At 46.3% G+C, this 19,836-nt stretch overlaps 1 protein-coding gene across 1 annotated transcript in view; it reads right to left on the bottom strand.

Moving 5' to 3' along the window:
* Positions 1-5,094: 5,094 nt before the first annotated feature.
* The window catches only part of ntsr1 (neurotensin receptor 1 (high affinity)), a 149,697-nt gene continuing 134,955 nt past the window's right edge, over positions 5,095-19,836 (bottom strand). The window contains exon 4 of the mRNA XM_072515063.1: positions 5,095-5,357. Within this exon, the coding sequence (XP_072371164.1) occupies positions 5,111-5,357 (247 nt within the window). The 3' untranslated portion in view covers positions 5,095-5,110. The remainder of the gene's footprint in view (positions 5,358-19,836) is intronic.

Below are 19,836 nucleotides of genomic sequence, written 5' to 3' on the forward strand. Positions count from 1 at the left end.
AGAGAAGTTCTAAAAAAGGTGAATAACTTCACTTGGACAGACAAACATGAACAAGAGTCGATCACATTAAAAACAGCTCTGATGACAACTCCAGTTCTAATATTTTTTGATCCAACCAAAAATACCAAGAATTCAATAGATGCATCGAAGGATGGCCTTGGTGCAGTTTTGCTCCAACAGCAAAATGGTAGTGATTGGAAACCAGTAGCATATGCTTCCAGATCAATGACAGAATCTGAATTTCACTAAGCTCAAATAGAAAAATGTCTCGGGTTAGTCAATGGATAAGAAAAATTCCAGTTATGTATATGGTCTACCTACTTTCATTGTAGAGACAGATCACAGACCGTTGGTGGCCATTGTTAAGAAAAATCTTAGCGAATTGGCACCTAGCATTCAATGGATGATGATGAAACGTACGAGGTATGACTCTGAATTGATCTATACCCCAGGCAAGCACATTGTAAAAGCAGATGCGCTGTCCAGAACTAAAGCAGCACTAGATGACAATTCCATGGGAGAGGATGTGCAAGTTCACTTGAATATGATCACAGAGACTCTACCAATGTCATATGCAATGCCAAGACTGATTGTTGAAGAAGCAGAGAAAGATGAAGCATTGCAAATGGTGATACACAATCTCAACAATGGATGGCTGAAAGGTTCATGTTCCAAGTATCATCATATAAGAACTAAGTGTAGCAAATGGTTTGTTACTAAGACAAGAGGGAATTGTTATTCCACAGTCTCTGCGCAAAGAAATACTGCAAAAGATTCATAAGGGTCACCTTGGAATCGGAAAATGCAAGAGAAGAGCCCGAGATGCTGTATATTTGCCATGAATAAATAAAGATATACAGTCAATGGTGGAAAAATGTACCACTTGTCAATGATATCAATATCGACAAGCAAAGGAACCAATGGAGATGGGCAAAATTGTGTCAGTTCCTTGGCAAAGGACTTATTCTTCCTCGAAGGTAAAGAATATTTGCAAATAGTGGACTACTATTCAAACTATCCTGAAGTAGCATAGTTGTCAAGCTCGTCAGCCAATTGTGTTATGATGCACACGGAAGCAATGTTTGCACGTCATGGATAGCACAATTGCTTCACAGCTCCAGGGTCCCAGGTTCGATTCCGGCTTGGGTCACTGTCTGTGCAGAGTCTGCACGTTCTCCCCGTGTGTGCGTGGGTTTCCTCCGGGTGCTCCGGTTTCCTCCCACAGTCCAAAGATGTGCAGGTTAGGTGGATTGGCCATGATAAATTGCCCTCAGTGTCCAAAATTGCCCTTAGTGTTGGGTGGGGTTACTGGGTTATGGGGATAGGGTGGAGGTGTTGACCTTGGGTAGGGTGCTCTTTCCAAGAGCCGGTGCAGACTCGATGGGCCGAATGGCCTCCTTCTGCACTGTAAATTCTATGATGGCATCCCTCAGGTCCTTATGGGTGATAAGGGACCGTGTTACAATTGTAAAGAATGGAAGTCATTTGCACAGCATTATGGCTTGGGACATGTAACATCAAGTCCATTGTATCCTCAGTCTAATGGCAAAGTGGAAAAAGGTGTGCAGATAGTCAAACAACTGCTGAAAAAAATCCATGGACAGTCAAGATGATCCATATCTAGCAGTGCTCAGCTATCGAGCATCTCCTTTAAGTTGTGGTTTGTCGCCATCAGAACTGTTGATGAGTCGAAAGCTACGAACAACTCTGCCATGCCACAACAAACAGCAAGTAAATGACAAGATAAGGGATCAGTTGCAATCTCAAAAGAAGAAGTAGGAGAGGTACTATGACAAGTCAACTAGAGCTCTGAAACCTTTAAATCCGAAGGATGTAGTGAGAGTGGAGGATCCTGATGGCTGGTCAAAATGTGCAACAGTATTAGAGAAAATAGGTCCAAGATATTACATTGTAATCACAGAGCAAGGACAGGTACTAAGGAGAAACAGACAGGCACTCCAAAAAGTTAAACAACCTGTTGCTCAACTGCAAGTGGATGATGTCTATGAAAACTTATATTCTTCAAAACCAACACAACCAGAGGACAAAGTAAATATCATTGTACAGTCTGAAGTTGCGAACAGTGATGTGGTCATACCAGTTACACCTACAGAAATGCAAGACTGTCAAGCAGATTCATCAGCTCTACTGAAGTTAAGAAGATCAACAAGGCATAGAAAGAAACCTGAAAGATTGAATCTGTAATTGGACAATATAACTGTACATGATATAAATTATTGTGCTACGCATATCATATATAATACTTATTGAAATGATACATATAGATACATAGAAGATAGGAGCAGGAGGAGGTCTTTTGACCCTCCGAGCCTGCTCCGCCATTCATCACGATCATGGCTGATCATCCAACTCAATAGCCTAATCCTGCTTTCTCCCCATAGCCTTTGATCCCATCCTCCCCAAATGCTATATCCAACCGCCTCTTGAATATATTCAAAGTTTTAGCATCAACTGCTTCCTGTGATAATGAATTCCACAGGCTCACCACTCTTTGGGTGAAGAAATGTCTCCTTATCTCTGTCCGAAATGGTTTACCCTGAATCCTCAAACTGTGACCCCAAGTTCGGGACACACCTATCATTGGTAACATCTTCCCTGCATCTACCCTGTCTAGTCCTGTTAGAATTTTATAAGTCTCTATGAGATCCCCCCTCATTCTTCTGAACTCCAGCGAGAACAATCCCAACCTAGTCAATGTCTCCTCATATGTCAGTCCCGCCATCCCTGGAATCAGTCTGGTAAACCTTCGCTGCACTCCCTCGGGAACAAGAACATCCTTCCTCAGAGAAGGAGACCAGAATTGCACACAATACTCCAAGTGTGACCTCACCAAGGCCCTGTACAATTGCAGGAACACATCCCTGCTTCTATACTCGAAACCTCTCGCAATGAAGGCCAACATACCATTAGCCCTCTTTACCATCTGCTACACCTGCATGCTTACCTTCAGCGAATGGTGCATAAGGACACCCAGGTCCCGCTGCACACTCCCCTTTCCCAATTCAGGTAGTAATCTGCCTTCCTGTTTTTGCTTCCAAAATGAATAACCTCACACTTATCCAAATTATACTGCATCTGCCATTGGTTTGCCCACTCGCCCAATCTGTCCAAATATTGCTGTAGAATCCCTGCATCCTCATCACAAGTCACCCTCCCATCTAATTTGGTATCATCTGCAAACTTTGAGATGTTACATTTTGTTCCCTCATCCAAATCATTTATATATGTTGTGAATAGCTGGGGTCCCAGCCCCGATCCCTGTGGTACCCCACTAGATACTGCCTGCCAATTTGAAAAGGACCCATTAATCATGATGTATATATGTTTTGTTCAAAATCTCAAGGAAAGAAGGAAAGGGGATGTAGTTATATGCATAAGCAATTGTACATGTAAATATATTTGACCTCCGAACACTAGGTGGCAGGCAAGTCAAGTTATATCATGTGACACTGTGACCTGGGGGGGAGTCTGTAGGAGAAGTTGACATACTTAGTTGTGTTTGTGATTGTTCCAGTTTGTTAGTTTTTTAAAAATAAATTTAGAGTATCCAATTATTTTATTTTTTCCCCAATTAAGGGGCAATTTAGTGTGGCCAATCTACCTACCCTGTACATCTTTGGGTTGTGGGGATGAGTCTCACGCAGACATGGGTAGAATGTGCAAACCTCACACGGACAGTGACCTGGGCATGGGTTCAAATCTGGGTCCTCGGCGTCGTGAGGCAGCAGTGCTAACCACTGCGCCACCGTGCTGCCATTCCAGTTTGTTCGTATTAGTTTCCAACCCGCAGTTTGTTATACAATAATAAATTTGACTAGTCTAGACTTAGACGTTCTTTGGCACAACGACTCAATCATTGTCACAGTACCAGAACATAAACCCGGTTAAGAAGCTATATTTTTAAGCAGTCCCATTTTAAAAATTGAATCTTTTGATGTTAACAAAGAGAAATTTCAATAATTCACGTGCATTGAAAGGAGAACAATATTTTTTCATTCTGCCATTTTGTCATCTCCTGCTTAAACATCAAAAGAGATCACATCCACTTTGACCGAAGGGAACATTAATTTCCCTTTAGATTCTTAGGGATCCTGAATCATACGTAAACATGCCTCAACCAATACCAAGAATTTATCTGAGTTCACTGGTGGAAGTGCAAATTGAAGCAAATGTAGGCTCAAATACTGGGACTATTATTTTGTCACATTCTGCGTATGTCCATCCTGATGGCACAACAAAGGGTGGTACACAGAAGGTGGCAGACTGGGATAGAGTTTCTACTTTGTGATCTGCGTCCAAATTGCACCAGTTTTGAGGCGTTTTTTTTTCCTTAAGCGCCTGCCGAAACTTACTTGCATATCGCTGAATGTGAAATCTGCCATCAACCCAGCAGAATCGGGAGATTAAACAATATTCCTTGATATTTTTAAGAATGGCAACTTGAAGCAGTTTTTTTAAAACCGCTCCAGATGGATTAATCACAACACTGAGCATTTCAATCAGTCCACTGCACGTCAGCTATAAATAGTTCAAAATGACATTGAAAAAAAAACTATACACAATCATTTGCTAGTTTCATTTCTGTATAGTAGTCAGCTACTGAGTAGATAACAACATTTTACAGAAGCTTTTAAAATAGGCCTATTGGTGCCTTTGTATGCAAAAGAGGTGTCAGTTTAGGTACTTTTTGAACACCAGCAATTAATGGAAACTCCAAATGGTGATTAATTCAAGCTGGGGTAAGGCTGATTTTGTTGAAGTGTGTTGGCTTCTATTGCGATATTTTATAAACTAGCACAAAATATCACAGAAATCTCAATTCGTACTAGACATCATTTGCAACTAAAATCCCTGGTTCACCTGTGCTGATAAAACAATGCAACCTATTGAAAACACCAGGCTGCTATCTTACAATTTTCACAAAGCTCCTCCGTGTAATTATTCTCTTCTAAACTCCCAGTGAGTCACCAAACTCCTCACTATTGTGATTGTCTCTAAAAGGCATGATAGTAACTAATTAGCTTGCTACTCACCCCCACCCCCCCCCCCCCAACTTCCATTTAAACTCTTTGACCTCAATTAGGATCTGCTAGTACATGGTTTCCCTGGTGGCATTACTGTTGTAGGTATTGCTGGAAGTGCTGTTTGACTTTCTGCTAAGTGCGGGAGTCTTTGTCTTTTGTCGCCTGAGAAGACATAAAGAGCTAAGCGTTGAGAGGAAGTCCTGCCTGAAGTTCGCAGAGACCAGGTTGTACAGGATCGGGTTGATAGTTGAGCTGACGTAGAAGAGGACATTTGTCACCATGTAGAAGTAATGATAGAAACCGTAGAGAAAACTGGAAGAAGTAACAATAGTGGTTAGGATTTACATAAATGCAGCAAAATTAATCACAAGCACAGCTTAAGAAATTTTTTTTAAAAACATGCTGGGAATATTCAGCACAGCAGGCAGCATTGATTGAGAATATACTGTCTAGAATTTTGTTGATGCAAGAATCATTCTTATGACAGAAAGTAGCAAGAGAATTCCTCAAATATATAGAAACCATTTGAAATTGTAGTCATCTGTAACATGTCAGCTGCAAATCATTGAAATGCATAAACATTCTAAAATTATTTTATTGAGGATAAAGATAGATTTTAAAAAATAATTAGGTCTGTTGGCTCCCTTATCAACGCTTAACTCCTGGGTTAAGCGACTTTCGACTAAACTCAGTTAAACCATAAGGAGCAGAACACTCTTATCAAATTTCTTCACGGAACCTTGAGCAATTCAAAATGTGGCAGGGTTCCCGTCTATCGTTAGTAAACCCAACATCAGCTATAGTGTTCCATTAGATCATATGATGACCTCTGCTTGCTATTGGAACCAAGATTCCTGCGTTTATCCAAATATCAACTGCTTTCTGGTAGAATTTATTGAAGCGTATTAACTAATTTATGATACTTTATTATCTATACCGCTGATCTTTAAATGATCAGACTGCCTGTTTGGTACCCAGGACTGGATAAGTAGAAGTTTCCGACAAGTAAATATTCAGAAGGCCCAGGCCGTTGTTGGCCTGAATTATCCGTCCATTGGGCATGCGCACTCGACCAGTCTGGAATCGGCTGCAAGATGCACTTCTGGCCACGGTTGGCCCAGGATGCGATTTTGTGCTGGCTGGCCAAATAACAGGCATGAAATGCGAGCGTGGGGTAAGGCTCAGCACATTCACAGACGTCAGTCCCCAGACACTATTTAAAATTTGATTTCAGCCCTGACATTTCAACCCTCCCTGGATCGAGGTTGAAGCTAAAGCGTAAAGGCTGTCTGGCCAATCGGCCCGTCCGGCAGCCGTCAAAGCAAACGGGCCACGTAAAATTGTGTCCAATTGGCTCCTTGATGGGGGCCTGCTTGATTTTTGGCGGGCGTGTTTCTGATTCTCACACGTGCCCAGCAACCGAAGTGGGCGGGACTGGACAATTATGTCCTTAATGTCAGTAAGGTTGTGGTAATACATGGTTGTGAGAAATAAACGGGGAATGAGAGTATATATACGTCATCTAAGAATTTGTCAGTGTCAGGTTCAGATTGAAAACCGATGTGTATCTATCTAGATTTTCTGGCACTCTGCACACAGAATCTGGGGCCATGGTTTGGTGGGAGGGGCCAGATGGAGCCAGCAATGCTGGCTGCACAGAGATTGGGGCGTCAACATAAAGTTCAACCTGATCTGTGCTAAAAAACCCCCTCCCCCACCCACTTCTATGGAGGACACCCCAACAATCATTGGAACGACCCCCTCCCAGCTCACCGCACAGGCATCCGGGCACCCGCCCTCCCACTCACAGACATTGGGGTGTGACCCTCCTCTACCACACACAAAGGGGATCCCCCCCAATGGGGCTCGCCAGTGGACCTGCCCTTCCACTGCCAGGTTAGCACTGCCAGGGGGCAGTGCCAGGGCACTGCCTAGGCGCTCCTCACCTTTGCTGCCACCTGTCCTCCATCCTCCACAGACCCCCCTGGTAGCCACCAGCACAACTCCTGGTGCGGGTGTCCACACATGCCCAGGTGCGGTGCCCACACATGCCACCCTCCTGACCCATCAAGCGTGTGGCTCGCAATGCCCTCTCTTTGTCCTGCAGGAGAGGATAGCCCATAATTAGCAGGAAAGGGTCGGGGGGGGGGGGGGGGGGGGGTGCAGCTTGCTAGAGATTTGAATCCTCACCCCCTATGAGGAGCAGGCCCTGGAAATCGCAGGGTTCACTGAGGGGAGAACCCCAGTAGCGAGGTTGGTCTGTACCACAGAGGTGAGGATCCCTTCACCCAGATGACTTGCCACAAGTGATTAGTTCATGTCAGCCAAAATGATCCTTCTCCCTCACTGACCACATGTCCATTATCTTGCAGGATCTTCATCTGATGAGTCCGGGCCATCCAGAGTCGTTCCTCCCCTGCCACCCATCAGCCCACCTTGGAGGAAATCTCCGAGGAGACCACCATTAAAGCATCACAGCTAACACTCCCACCTTCCACTAATGCAGATACATGAACCTTGGTGGGCACACAGATTCATGAACCATGTTGCACAGTGGGGAGCTCAGTCATGGAGTCTCCCAGGGCCCTACGGGCATCATCAGGGAGCAGGAAGTGTTGGAGGCCAACCTGGAGACTGCCACCAAGGAGACGATGGCAGTCTCCAGTTCCTCCTCCCCCCCTCCTGACACGGTCGCATCTCAAGGGTAGCGGGCAGAACAGGGTGGCATGGCGACACCTGTGACATTGATACGTCAGCCGGTGCCCTCCGACTCCAGGTTCTCCTGAGGACATCCGCCAAGGACATCAAAGGTCATAGAACACAGAAAGCAGCAGGCTGCCCCACCTCTGATGTGCATCCTGTGGACACACCTAGACATAGCAGTAGGCTATGAAAGATCAAGAAGATTGAGGAGCACTGAGTGGGCACTGGGGGGGGGGGGGGTCACTATCTGTAGATAGGGGGAATGGAAATGTCAAACGTTCACTATTAAAACACGTTACACCAGATACATGAGAAACCTCTGTCACGTTCATGTTCACAGTGGGCGTGCTTGCACCACCACCCTCTGCTGCCCTCCGCTACCCCCAACCCCCGAACTCCAGGCACAGTGGTCCAAGATCAAAAGCCCCCGATGCTGACCCCATTCAGATGAACACGTTGTCAGCAGGGAGAAAGGAGTCAGACTTTTGCAGAAACTGAGGAGCACCAGAGCTTTCCTCACAGCCTGTGATCATCACTCTCCAGCCTTGTATGTTGACCCGCTGACAGTGTCAACACAGGCCCATCACCCTGGAGTGATGTTACACAGACCCTTGGAGGTCGGAAGAGGGGAGGGGGCAGTGTGATGGAGGGGCAGGGATTGGAGTGGGGAAGGAGGGAAATGGATTTGGATTTGATGTATTGTTACGTGTACTGAGGTACAGTGAAAAGCATTGCTCTGCGTACAGTCCAGACAGATAGTTCCATACATTCAAAAAAATAGCACATACATAAATACACAATGGAAATAATTGGCCAGGCATCGGGTGAGCATACGGAGTGCAGTACTACTCAGTAGAGAAGATGTGTGAAGAGATCTTTTCATAAGACCATAGGAGCAGAATTAGGCCACTCGGCCCATCGAGTCTGCTCCGCCATTCAATCATGGCTGATATTTTCTCATCCCCATTCTCCTGCCTTCTCCTCATAACCTCTGATCCCCTTATTAATCATGAACCCATCTATCCCTGTCTTAAAGACTCCACAGCCTTCTGCAGCAAAGAGTTCCACAGATTCACCACTCTCTGGCTGAAGAAATTCCTCCTCATCTCTCTTTTAAAGGATCGTCCCTTTAGTCTGAGAAGGTGTCCTCTGGTTCTAGTTTTTCCTACAAGTGGAAACATCTTCTCCACGTCCACTCTATCCAGGCCTCGCTCGATCTTGTAAGTTTCAATAAGATCCCCCCTCATCCTTCTAAACTCCAACGAGTACAGAACCAGAGTCCTCAGCCGTTCCTCATACGACAAGTTCTTCATTCCAGGGATCATTCTTGTGAACCTCCTCTGGATCCTTTCCAAGGCCAGCACACCCTTCCTTAGATATAGGGCCCAAACCTGCTCACAATACTCCAAATGGGGTCTGACCAGAGCCTTATACAGCCTCAGAAGTTCATCCCTGGCCTTGTATTCTAGCCCTCTTGACATGAATGCTAAAATTGCATTTGCTTTCTTAACTGCCAACTGAGCCTGCACATTAACCTTAAGAGAATCGGGAACAAGGACTCCCAAGTCCCTTTGTGCTTCTGATTTCCAAAGCATTTCCCCATTTAAAAAATAGTCTATGCTTAAATTCCTCCTTCCAAAGTGCATAAACTCGCACTTTTCTACATTGTATTTCATTTGCCACTTCATTGCCCACTCTCCTAGCTTGTCCAAGTCCTTCTGCAGCCCCCTTGCTTCCTCAATACAACCTGTCCCTCTACAGATCTTTGTATCATTTGCAAACTTAGCAACAGTACCTTCAGTACCTTCTTCCAGATCATTAATGTATATTGTAAAAAGTTGTGGTCCCAGCACAGACCCCTGAGGCACACCACTAGTCACCGGCTGCCATCCTGAAAAAGACCCCTTTATCCCCACTCTCTGCCTTCTGCCAGTCAGCCAATCCTCTATCCATGCCAGGATCTTACCCTGAACACCACGGACTCTTAACTTATTTAACAGTCTCCTATGCAGCACCTTGTCAAAGGCCTTCTGGAAATCTAAATAAATCACATCCACTGTTCTCCTTTGTCTAACTTCCTTTTTACCTCCTCAAAGAACGCTAACGGATTTGACAGCCACGACCTCTCTTTGACAAAGCCGTGCTGACTCAGTCCTATTTTACCATGCACTTCCAAGTACTTTGCGATCTCATCTTTAATAACAGACTCCAAAATCTTCCTAATGACCAAAGTCAGGCCAACCGGCCTATAATTTCCTGTCTTCTGCCTCCCTCCCTTCTTAAACAGCGGTGTTACATTAGCTACCTTCCAGTCCTCTGGGACCCCTTCTTGCCTCCAGTGATTCCTGAACGATCATCACTAATGCCTCCACAATTTCCTCAGCTATCTCTTTTACATCCCTGGGGTGTAGTCCATCTGGTCCAGGTGACTTATCCACCTTCAGACCTTTCAGTTTCCCCAGAAACTTCTCCTTAGTAATGGTCACTGCACTCACCTCTGCCCCCTGGTTCTCCTGGAGCTCTGGCATCCCACTGCTATCTTCCACCGTGAAGACTGATGCAAAGTAGCTATTCAGTTCGTCTGCCATTTCTTTGTTTCCTATTATTACTTCTCCAACCACATTTTCCAGGGGTCCAATGTCTATTTTTGCCTCTCTCTTACCTTTTATATATTGAAAAAATCTCTTCCTATCTTCCTTTATATTACTAGCTAGCTTGCACTCGTACTTCATCTTCGCCGCCCCCCCCGCCCCCACTATTGCTTTTTTAGTTGTCCTCTGCTTGCTTTTAAAGGTTTCACAATCCTCTGGTTTCCCACTATCCTCGCTACTTTGTATGGTTGTCTTCAGCCTTTATGCTGTCCTTGACATCCCTCCTCAGCCATGGATGCCTTGTCCTCCCTCCCCTTAGCATGTTTCCTCCTCCTTGGGATGAATTTCTGTTTGCCTCCCTAATAACCCCCAAAGACTCCTGCCATTGCTGTTCCACTGTCTTCACTGCTAGCCTCCTTTTCCAATCAACTCTGGCCAGCTCCTCCCTCATGTTTTTGTAGTCACCCTTATTTAATTGTAATACCGTTACATCTGATTGCAGCTTCTCCCTCTCAAACTGCAGGGTAAATTCTATGATATTGCGGTCAATGCTCCCTAAGGGTTCCTTCATCTTAAGTTCCCGAATCAAGTCTGCCTCATTACACATCACCAAATCCAGAATTGTCTGTTCCCTAGTAGGCTCTTTCACAAGCTGCTCCAAAAAAAACATCTCTTAGAGATTCCACAAATTCCATTTCTTGGGATCCACTACCAACCTGATTTTCCCAGTCCACCTGCATATTGAAGTTCCCCATGATTATTGTAATATTGCCTTTTTTACATGCCTTTTCTGTGTCCTGATTTACTTTCTGCCCCACATCCTGACTACTGCTAGGGGGCTGGTACATAACTTCCATCAGGGTCTTTTTACCTTGCGATTCCTCAACTCTACCCACAGAGATTCTATGCCTTCTGATCCTATATCGCTCCTTGCTATTGATTTAACTTCATTCCTTACTAACAATGCAACCCCGCCCCCTTTGCCCATCTGCCTGTCCTTTCGATAGGACACATATCCTTGCATATTTAGATCCCAGTCCTGATCCCCTTGCAGCCACGTCTCTGTGATGCCCACAACATCGTACTGGCCAATTTCAATGTACGCAACAAGCTCATTTACCTTGTTCCGTATACTGTGCGCAATTAGGTACAACACCCTCAATCGTGCAGTGACCACCTCCCTTTTCACACTCTCCTCAGTCACTATACCCTGTACTGTGGCCCTTTTCGATTTTTGACTATGGCTTCTCTGCCATACATTTTCCTCCTTACTGCTTTTTGTTTCTGGCCCTGTTTTACTTCTCTCCGACTGCCTGCATCGGTTCCCATCCTCTTGCCACATTAGTTTATAAGGTCAATAAGAGGATCATTCAGGAGTCTGGTAACAGCGGGGAAGAAGCTGTTTTTTAATCGGTTAGTGCATGTTCTCAGACTTTTGTATTTTCTACCCGATGGAAGAAGTTGGAAGAGAGAATAACCCAAATGGGAGGGGTCTTTGATTATGCTGCCCGCTTTCCCAAGGCAGCAGGAGGTGTAGATGGAGTCAATGGATGGGAGGCGGGTTCGTGTGATGGACTGGGCTGTGTTCACGATTCTCTGTAGTTTCTTATGGGGGGGGGGAGGTTGCTGGGGAAGGAGGTAAATGGGGCGAAGGAGGGAAATGTGGTGGAGGGTGTATTGGATGGAAGAAGGAAAATGGGAGGGGGAGGGAGAAGGAGGTTTTGGGGGAGGAAGGGAAAGTGGGGGTTTGAGCTGATAAACACAACCTCATCCTATGAGAATCTGGTGAGGATGAGGGCATCCCTGATCCTCCGGTCGAGTCGGACCTTTGCTGCCATCTGTCTTCCATCCTCCATTTCCTCCCTGGGCTCGTACTCCAGTTCATTCTGTTTCACCTCCTCCTCCTCAGATGAGACTGCATGCCACCCAGCAGTTGTACCAGGTTGTGGAGGGCACAGCAGACCACCATGAAGCGAAAGACCCTCTGGAGGATATACTGCACGCACCACCAGAGAGTCCAGGCATCAGAACCGCATTTTCAGCTGTGCAACACACTGCTCAATGACAGCTCGGGTGGCAACATGGGCCTCGTTATAATGGGTCTCCAGCTTGGTCTCCAGATTCCGCACCGGCGTCATCAGCCAGGACCAGAGAGGGTATCATTGTCCCCAAGAACCAGCCCATCAACCTGAGGTGGTCGACGAAGACACCGGGGATCTCTGAGTGCCCAGAACGTAGCTGTTATGCACGACCCGGGTATTAGGCACACACATGATACAGAGGCGGTGGTTGCACAGAACCGGACATTCAGGGAGTGGTTCCCCTCTCTGCTAATGCAGGGCACTCCCTGATGCCCCAGTGCATGCAGGGCGACATGCGTGCCATCTATTGACCTCTGGAGCTGGGGCATCGCAGCAATGGTGATGAATCCTGTAGCCCGATAATCTGTGGGCCTGGTCCAGCTCATAAGTGATAAAGTCTGATGACCAGGCATACAGGGTAACCGTGAGCTCCTGGGGGCTGTAGATTATGAAACATTGCACAGGTTCCTACTTGTGCCCTGGAATGAACCGGTAGCATAAAGTTTGAGGGCTGCGGTGAACTTCACGGCCACTGGGAGCAGGTGTCCTCCTCCTCCTCCAAGGGGTGCCAAGTCTGTGAGTACGTGTCACAGGTGCTGCACTGTCTTTTCTTTGAGATGGAGTCTCCTGCAGCACATGCTGTCCATCATCTCATTAAAAGACCAACGCTACCTGTACACCTTGGGCCATCGCTGACCTCCCCCTCTAGGTTCCTTCTCAGCCTGATGGGCAGCCGGGTCTTCAGGGTGTGTGGCGGCCCCCTGCACATGGGGTGCCACCTCCAGTCTGCATCGTTGATGCTGCCTTCTCCGGTGTCTGGCCACCTGGGCTGCCACCAGCACCAGCCTCGAGGAGGCACTTGAAAGTTGAGGAGTGTGAAGTGCTCTCAAAACTAACAAGGCTAATTTCTCATTTGCAATAGCCTCCAGCTGTGAAGCTAGTGATGGTCACAGTCAAACAAAGTGAAATTAACTTTCAACAGTGAAGCCCCAGCAGGGTTCTGTCCTGGAGAGTTTGGTGGGACAGACAGGCTGCAGGGGTGGTTGCCCTTGTTATGGATCTCCACAATATCTATAGGCGGCTTGAAGGGCTCACACCCGCAAAGCCCCTCACTCCCTCGGCTCAGATGCGACTCCCGACCCAGAGCCCCCCCCCCAACCAAGCCCGGCCCCCCTGAGGGGTTCCCCACCGAGCACTGGGTCAGCAGCTCCAGTTTCCTCGAGCTGCATAGCCGAAAATGGAAATGGCTACTCACCTGTCACTTCCCCTCAGTAGCCATTGCGCCAGCTTCAGGTTTTTGAAAAGGAGTACCAAACGATGCCCGCGTGACTTCAATCTTGCTAATGAGATTCAAATGAGTGCAAATGAGAGTTAGCGACATGCTCGGCATTTTTGGGTGAGAACTGAAACTTGCCATCGGGAGCAGGTCGGATGAATCACAAATTGGTTCGCGTGTGGCGCAAATGCCGATTTTGGCCTTTCCCGTTACTTGCCCCGTGCGTCCAGATCCACGCCAGGTACAGTGCAGTCGCACCCTTTAAGTCCAATATGACCCGGCTGCAGAAGAGGCTGATGCCCAAGATGTGAAAATATGGTGATATGGAGTCTTTCAACACCAGGTTGAAGTCCAACTGATTTGTTTCGAATCACTAGCTTTCGGAGCGCAGCTCCTTCCCTGAGCGCATTCACCTGAGGAAGGAGCTCTGCTCCGAAAGCTAGTGATTCGAAACAAACTTGTTGGGTTATACGGCGAGCAGCACTACTTTAATTGGAGCAGATAAGACTAAGAATAAACTTAATAAAAGGTTTGTTAAATTATGAAGGGTTTTGACAGCATGAATATTAAAACACTATTTTCTCCAATTGGTGAGTCAGTTGTGAATCATCAATTAAAAATGAGGAATAACAAAGGAAAGAAACACTTCTCATCATCAACACTCCACGGAAAAGCAGAAATACTTTGACGAACGTGGGTCAGAACAATATGTTGCATTTTCTTCAAAGTCAAAGTTTTATCTTCCTCAGCCACCCATTTCCTGTCTGCCCTTAGCATCAACTGGATGCTAGGAATGTCCGCTTCTCCCTTGTAACTGGGCAGTTCCGGAGAGCAAATGGAACTAATTATGTTATAATTCTTTCATTTCCATGTTACCATGCCTCCATTACCGCCCGGAGATTCTGCCAGGCAGAGCGTTTGGCATTTCCAGATCCCCACCCACCCAGAATAAGATGCTTCAATTGAGGAACAGTAGAAATTTAAAATCACGCTTCATTTCTCGCACGTAATTCCTGAGTGATTAAGGGACTGGAAACGTAGCTTCCTAAATTGAAGAATAATTCTGCATGCCCACAGCTGAATGGTTTGACATTTCAGACTATTTTCATCTCAAAAGAAAATTAGGTCATAATATTAGTGAGTTCTGACTCATGTTAATATGCAGGTTGGAACATGCTAATCTCACGTTGTAAACGGTTAGAAGTCATCACAAAGATGGGAAATACTGAGTGGGTGAGGGAGGAGGAAACACAGCACAGCAAGGGGAAGGAGAGGAGGGCACTTTGACAGAAACTTTCATTGGAATTGAGAAACGAAAGATGCATGTTGATTGAAACAAAGAGAAATGGGGAGAGTGGGCCTGGGTAAGATGCTCTTTCGGAAGGTCGGTGCAGATTCAATGGGCTGAATGGCCTGCTTCTGCACAGTATGTGTTCTATAGGAAGATCTTCATGCAAATAAAGAACAAAGAATAAAACAACACAGGAACAGGCCTGCCGGCCCTCCAAGCCTGTACCGGTCATGATACCAACCTTTGCCAAAACCCTCAGCACTTCCTTGTGCCATGTCCCTCTATGCCCATCCTATCCATGTGTTTGTCAAGATGCCTTTTGAACGCCGTTAATGTATCTGCTTCCACAACCTCCCCTGGCAATGTGTTCCAGGTACTCACCACCCTCTGTGTAAAAAACCTGCCTCGCACATCTCCTCTAAACTTTGTTCCACAGACCTTAAACCTATGCCACCTGGTGACTGACCCCTCCACCCTGGAAAAGAGTGCCTGCCCATCCACTCCATCCATACCCCATATAATCTTGTAGACCTCTATCAGGCCACCCCCTCAATCTGCGTCTTTCTAATGAAAACAGTCCGAGTCTATTCAGCCTCTCCACAGAGCTAACACCCTCCAGACCACGCAACATCCTGGTAAACCTCCTCTGCACCCTCTCCAAAGCCTCTACATCCCTCTGGCAGTGTGGCGACCAGAACTGTGTGCAATATTCCAAGTGCGGCCTTACCAAGGTTCTATACAACTGTAGCATAACTTGCCAGTTTTTATACTCTGTGCCCCGTCCAATGAAGGCAAGCATTCTGTATGCTTTCTTATAACTAAAGGCCCACAAAAGGTAAAAAAGCACCGCGGGTGCGGTGGGGGTGGGGAGTCACTATTGCTGAAGGTGGGGGCGGGGTGGGACGAAGATGGGGGAGACTTATCACTTTGCAGGTGCTTTCATACTCCAGCTGATTGACTTCTCGACTTACGCTGCTTTTATACCTGCTCGGAAAAGCTCAAAGTAAAATCTGTGTAAAAACCAGGGTAAGTTTAGGGACCCCAGTCCCAGTCTCCATCATTCTGTCCAGCTGGTTGCACTGTCAGAGGAATCGTGGAGCAATGCAGGTGGGATAAAACTGGAAACCAGACGTTTACATTTTCTGCCTAGGTACCGTGGATATGTGCATGTCTGGACTTCCTCAGGGCCATGACATACATCAGCAACGTAAGTTGAGTCAGAGGCCTCTCCCCAGTTTGGAAGAGTTTGGCCAAATATCCAACTTTACAACAACCTTGGAGTCCATACAGATTCTAGCATCCTTAATTCCCCAGGCACAAAAGCGGAACATGATTCGTTATTTTCACAAGAAAAAGTATTTATCATAACTGCTGGTGGAAGCAAATGTCAATCTTGGCAATCAACCATCGCTGAGAGGTTCAGTAAGGCTTTCCATCTGTTATGTAGTGAAAAATGTTGTTTCCCAGTTTATGCTCCAATAATTCACAGCTAGCAGGCTATCCAGAATTTAACAAATGTGCGCAATTATGTGAATAAATATTGCATTGACATTTCTACTGAATGTCATTGGGCCCTCTAATGAGGTTTTGCAGGATTTCGGACTCAGAGATGAACATTGGAATAACCTCAATCACGCCAAACAACCTATTCTGGCAAATTACAACATACTTCACAAAAATCATTTCACAAGAGAACAAGGAGGGGGAAGAAAGGGCCATTTGCTCGATGGGAACTCATCTCTTCACCACCCTCACTTTCCCAGCCTGATGGCAAATTGTATTTTGACCTCTTAAGGTGCATTTATACAACAAGATGTGCACTATCATCTTTAGCACAGTAAAATGTTCCAAGGCAGCTCACAGACGCAGTTATGGATTGGGCAAATGCTAAAGGTCAGAATATATTTTCAGCTTGCAAACATTTCTTGGTAGGCACAGTGCAGATTTTTACTGGAGATCCTATTAACGAATAACCATCCTCAGGTGGCCTGAACTGGATTTGTACAGACTTCTTTCCTCTCAGTCACACTTAAATCCCCACCTTTCACCAACTTTCTGCATCTTCTATAAATATTTGAAGCGAATTAAAGCAAAGGCGGAAAGCCTGGAGTGCCAAGTTTTAGAAAACGGCAAATTTGCAAATCTACAGACGCCTGTTCTACTAGACCCTGGAAGCGATTTGGAGCCCCCGCTCGCCGTCCGTGGGTTCGGCAGTACGGGCGGAAAATGCCACCGGAATCAGGAAACGTGATTCCCGCCGGAGAGATTGTGTTTCCTGATTTGCCCCGCCCCTCACAGGCGATGTCGAGAGAGTTACATCCACAAGGGGCATGAACCTCACTTTAATAGCTTTGCATTGATTTAATTATTATTAGATATATAAATGATACCCCCCCTCACTAAATACTCTACCTCGCCGATGTGACGTGATGGCAGCGAGGTTTACAACAGGTTTGGTCAGATGTGAGGCAGTCAAGGAGGAACCCTCCAGGGGTGCAGTGCCCTGACACTATCCCCTGGAACAACCTTCGCCCAGGGGGGAGTCCCATGGTGGGGGGGGGGGGGGGGTGAGATTGATGTGTGGTGCGGGGGAGTGCCAGCTATATTTCATGGGGCTGGTATAGCACAGTGGGCTAAACAGCTGGCTTGGACTGCAGAACAATGCCAGCAACGCGGGTTCAATTCCCGTATGGGCCTCCCCGAACAGGCGCCGGATTGTGGCAACTAGGGGCTTTTCACAGTAACTTCATTGAAGCCTACTTGTGACAATAAGTGATTATTATTATTATTATTGGTGGTCGGGGGGGGGGGTTCAATGCTGGCGGTGGATGTGTGGATGGGAGGGTGGAGGGAGTTGACTGCATGAGAAGATTGTCGGGGGTAGGGGGGGCGGTAACTCCATGATGGGGACTGGGTGCTGTTGGGCAGCAGCGCTGATTGGGATGCCCTTTAAAGCTGGCACCCTGATCTATTTGGGGCTGGTTGCCGGACTGACAGTGAAATAATAGCCACTCTTTTTTTTTGTCGAAGAGGCTGAATATTTGGTAAGAAAATTGATCTGTGCAACTGGACACTTTGACAACTTTTGGTAAGTCAAATACCAGAAAATGGCAAAGTGTCAGTTCTGGTAGCAAAATGGTGCAAGTTCCATGATACCATTGGTGGAAAAACTCACCCATGTGAATCACACTGTGCTCTTGGGGGGCTCCTGCTGATTTGCTCACCCCGGGGAAACCTAATCACTGCAATAACTGGGGAACTCTGTTTAAACGCCTCCCCACCGCTTGTTCCAGATCCATTAGAGGGGAAGACTGCCAGGAAGACTGCACCGTGTTTCTTGGAGGGAGCTCAGCAGAGTCAGGACCTCCTACATCCAAATTTAGAAGGCCTCCCTCCAGTAAGGTGACCACCCCCACCTGTGAGTGTATTGCAGCATTAGTAAGTGCCAGCTCCCTGCAGAAAGAGAGGGGGCATCATTGACGGCAAAAATGAATGACTTGCTTCGCGTGGCCACGGTGAGCCTGCCAGCTGCAGTCTCCCATTGCACACCCGTAACTCACCCCTCGCACCTTGATAGAAATTGACTTTTCTAATCAGCTATAACCATGAGAGTAAGGGAAGATGATAGAGGCTTAATTGAGAACTCATTAAGAATAATTAACTATAATCATATTAAGCATTACTTAATAGCTGAGAATCCACTGAGGGTTAATACAGGTAATACTCTTTAATTTTTAGGTCTCACGTTTTGAAAGTTGCTTGAGCGAGGTCAGTGACGTCAACTAGCTAAAAGGCCCCATTGTATGGTAAAAACTGGGCAGCTGTCCAGTACGAGTAGTCCTGTTTCTATAGTAACAGCCAGCCTAGGACTGATAATTTCTTAACAAAAACTGTGTATCCAAAATAAATTGGCAAGCGATGAAATAGGAAATTGGTATCAATATATTTAAATACATGTACCTCTTAAATTGATAGACAGACAGTTTGGCCGAATTGAGTGAATTATAAATTAGTTAAAGTCAATCAGAAGGAAAAAGGCCAGACCTTAAGTTCATAATCTCTTTAAGAATCACTTACTGGGATGGAAAAACCCATTCTGGAATCACCCATATCTATATTTCTGAAACCTTTGCCTATGCTTGCTTTTGCTAATCACCATCTTTCTTTTGTTTAAATCACTTAGTTATGTTACCTGTGTATTATGATTTGAAGAATTACCACAATCTGTAATTGAATGAAAACTCAACTCCTGTATTCGCTAAAGACAATCAATCTGACTAGCTTGCTAAAGGGCTAGTCGAAGCTTCCTAAATGTTGTATTGAAAACAAGCTTACCAGTGGCACAGCTGACAAATAAAGTACAAGTGGACTTTGCCAAAAAGCACAGACTTGACCTCCGTTATTTGGGAACTGAGAAGGGATAACAGTTATCCAGGGTTCCGAATAGACACAGAGATCCATCACACCTCCAAGGTGATCTCTCACCCAGTCACCTCATGGGTTTCCCACCTGTCACAATGCCCTTTCCCCCTCCACCATACCCAAGGTGCCCCCCCAGTCTTTACTCAGCTCCTCACAATCCTGCTCCCACTCCAGTTCCATGCATGCCACTCAACCATCTGAATTGGCAGGACTCCGGCCCACACTCTCCCCCACCTGTCTCTCTGCAGGACAAACTCAAGCACTAGAGGTGTGAGAAGGTAGAGCCACTTGGAGCCATGCGAGAGCTCTGCACGTCCCGTCCCCCCCATGAGGTAACCGCCCTTGAGCTGCCGGGGAGAAGCAGAGCTGTGTCTGTGTGGATGGTGAAGTGGGGGCAGCGAGAAGTGAGAACCTGAACGACAAACAA

This window comes from Scyliorhinus torazame, chromosome 8, assembly GCF_047496885.1.
Source record: "Scyliorhinus torazame isolate Kashiwa2021f chromosome 8, sScyTor2.1, whole genome shotgun sequence".
In the NCBI taxonomy this organism is placed as follows: Eukaryota; Metazoa; Chordata; class Chondrichthyes; order Carcharhiniformes; family Scyliorhinidae; genus Scyliorhinus; species Scyliorhinus torazame.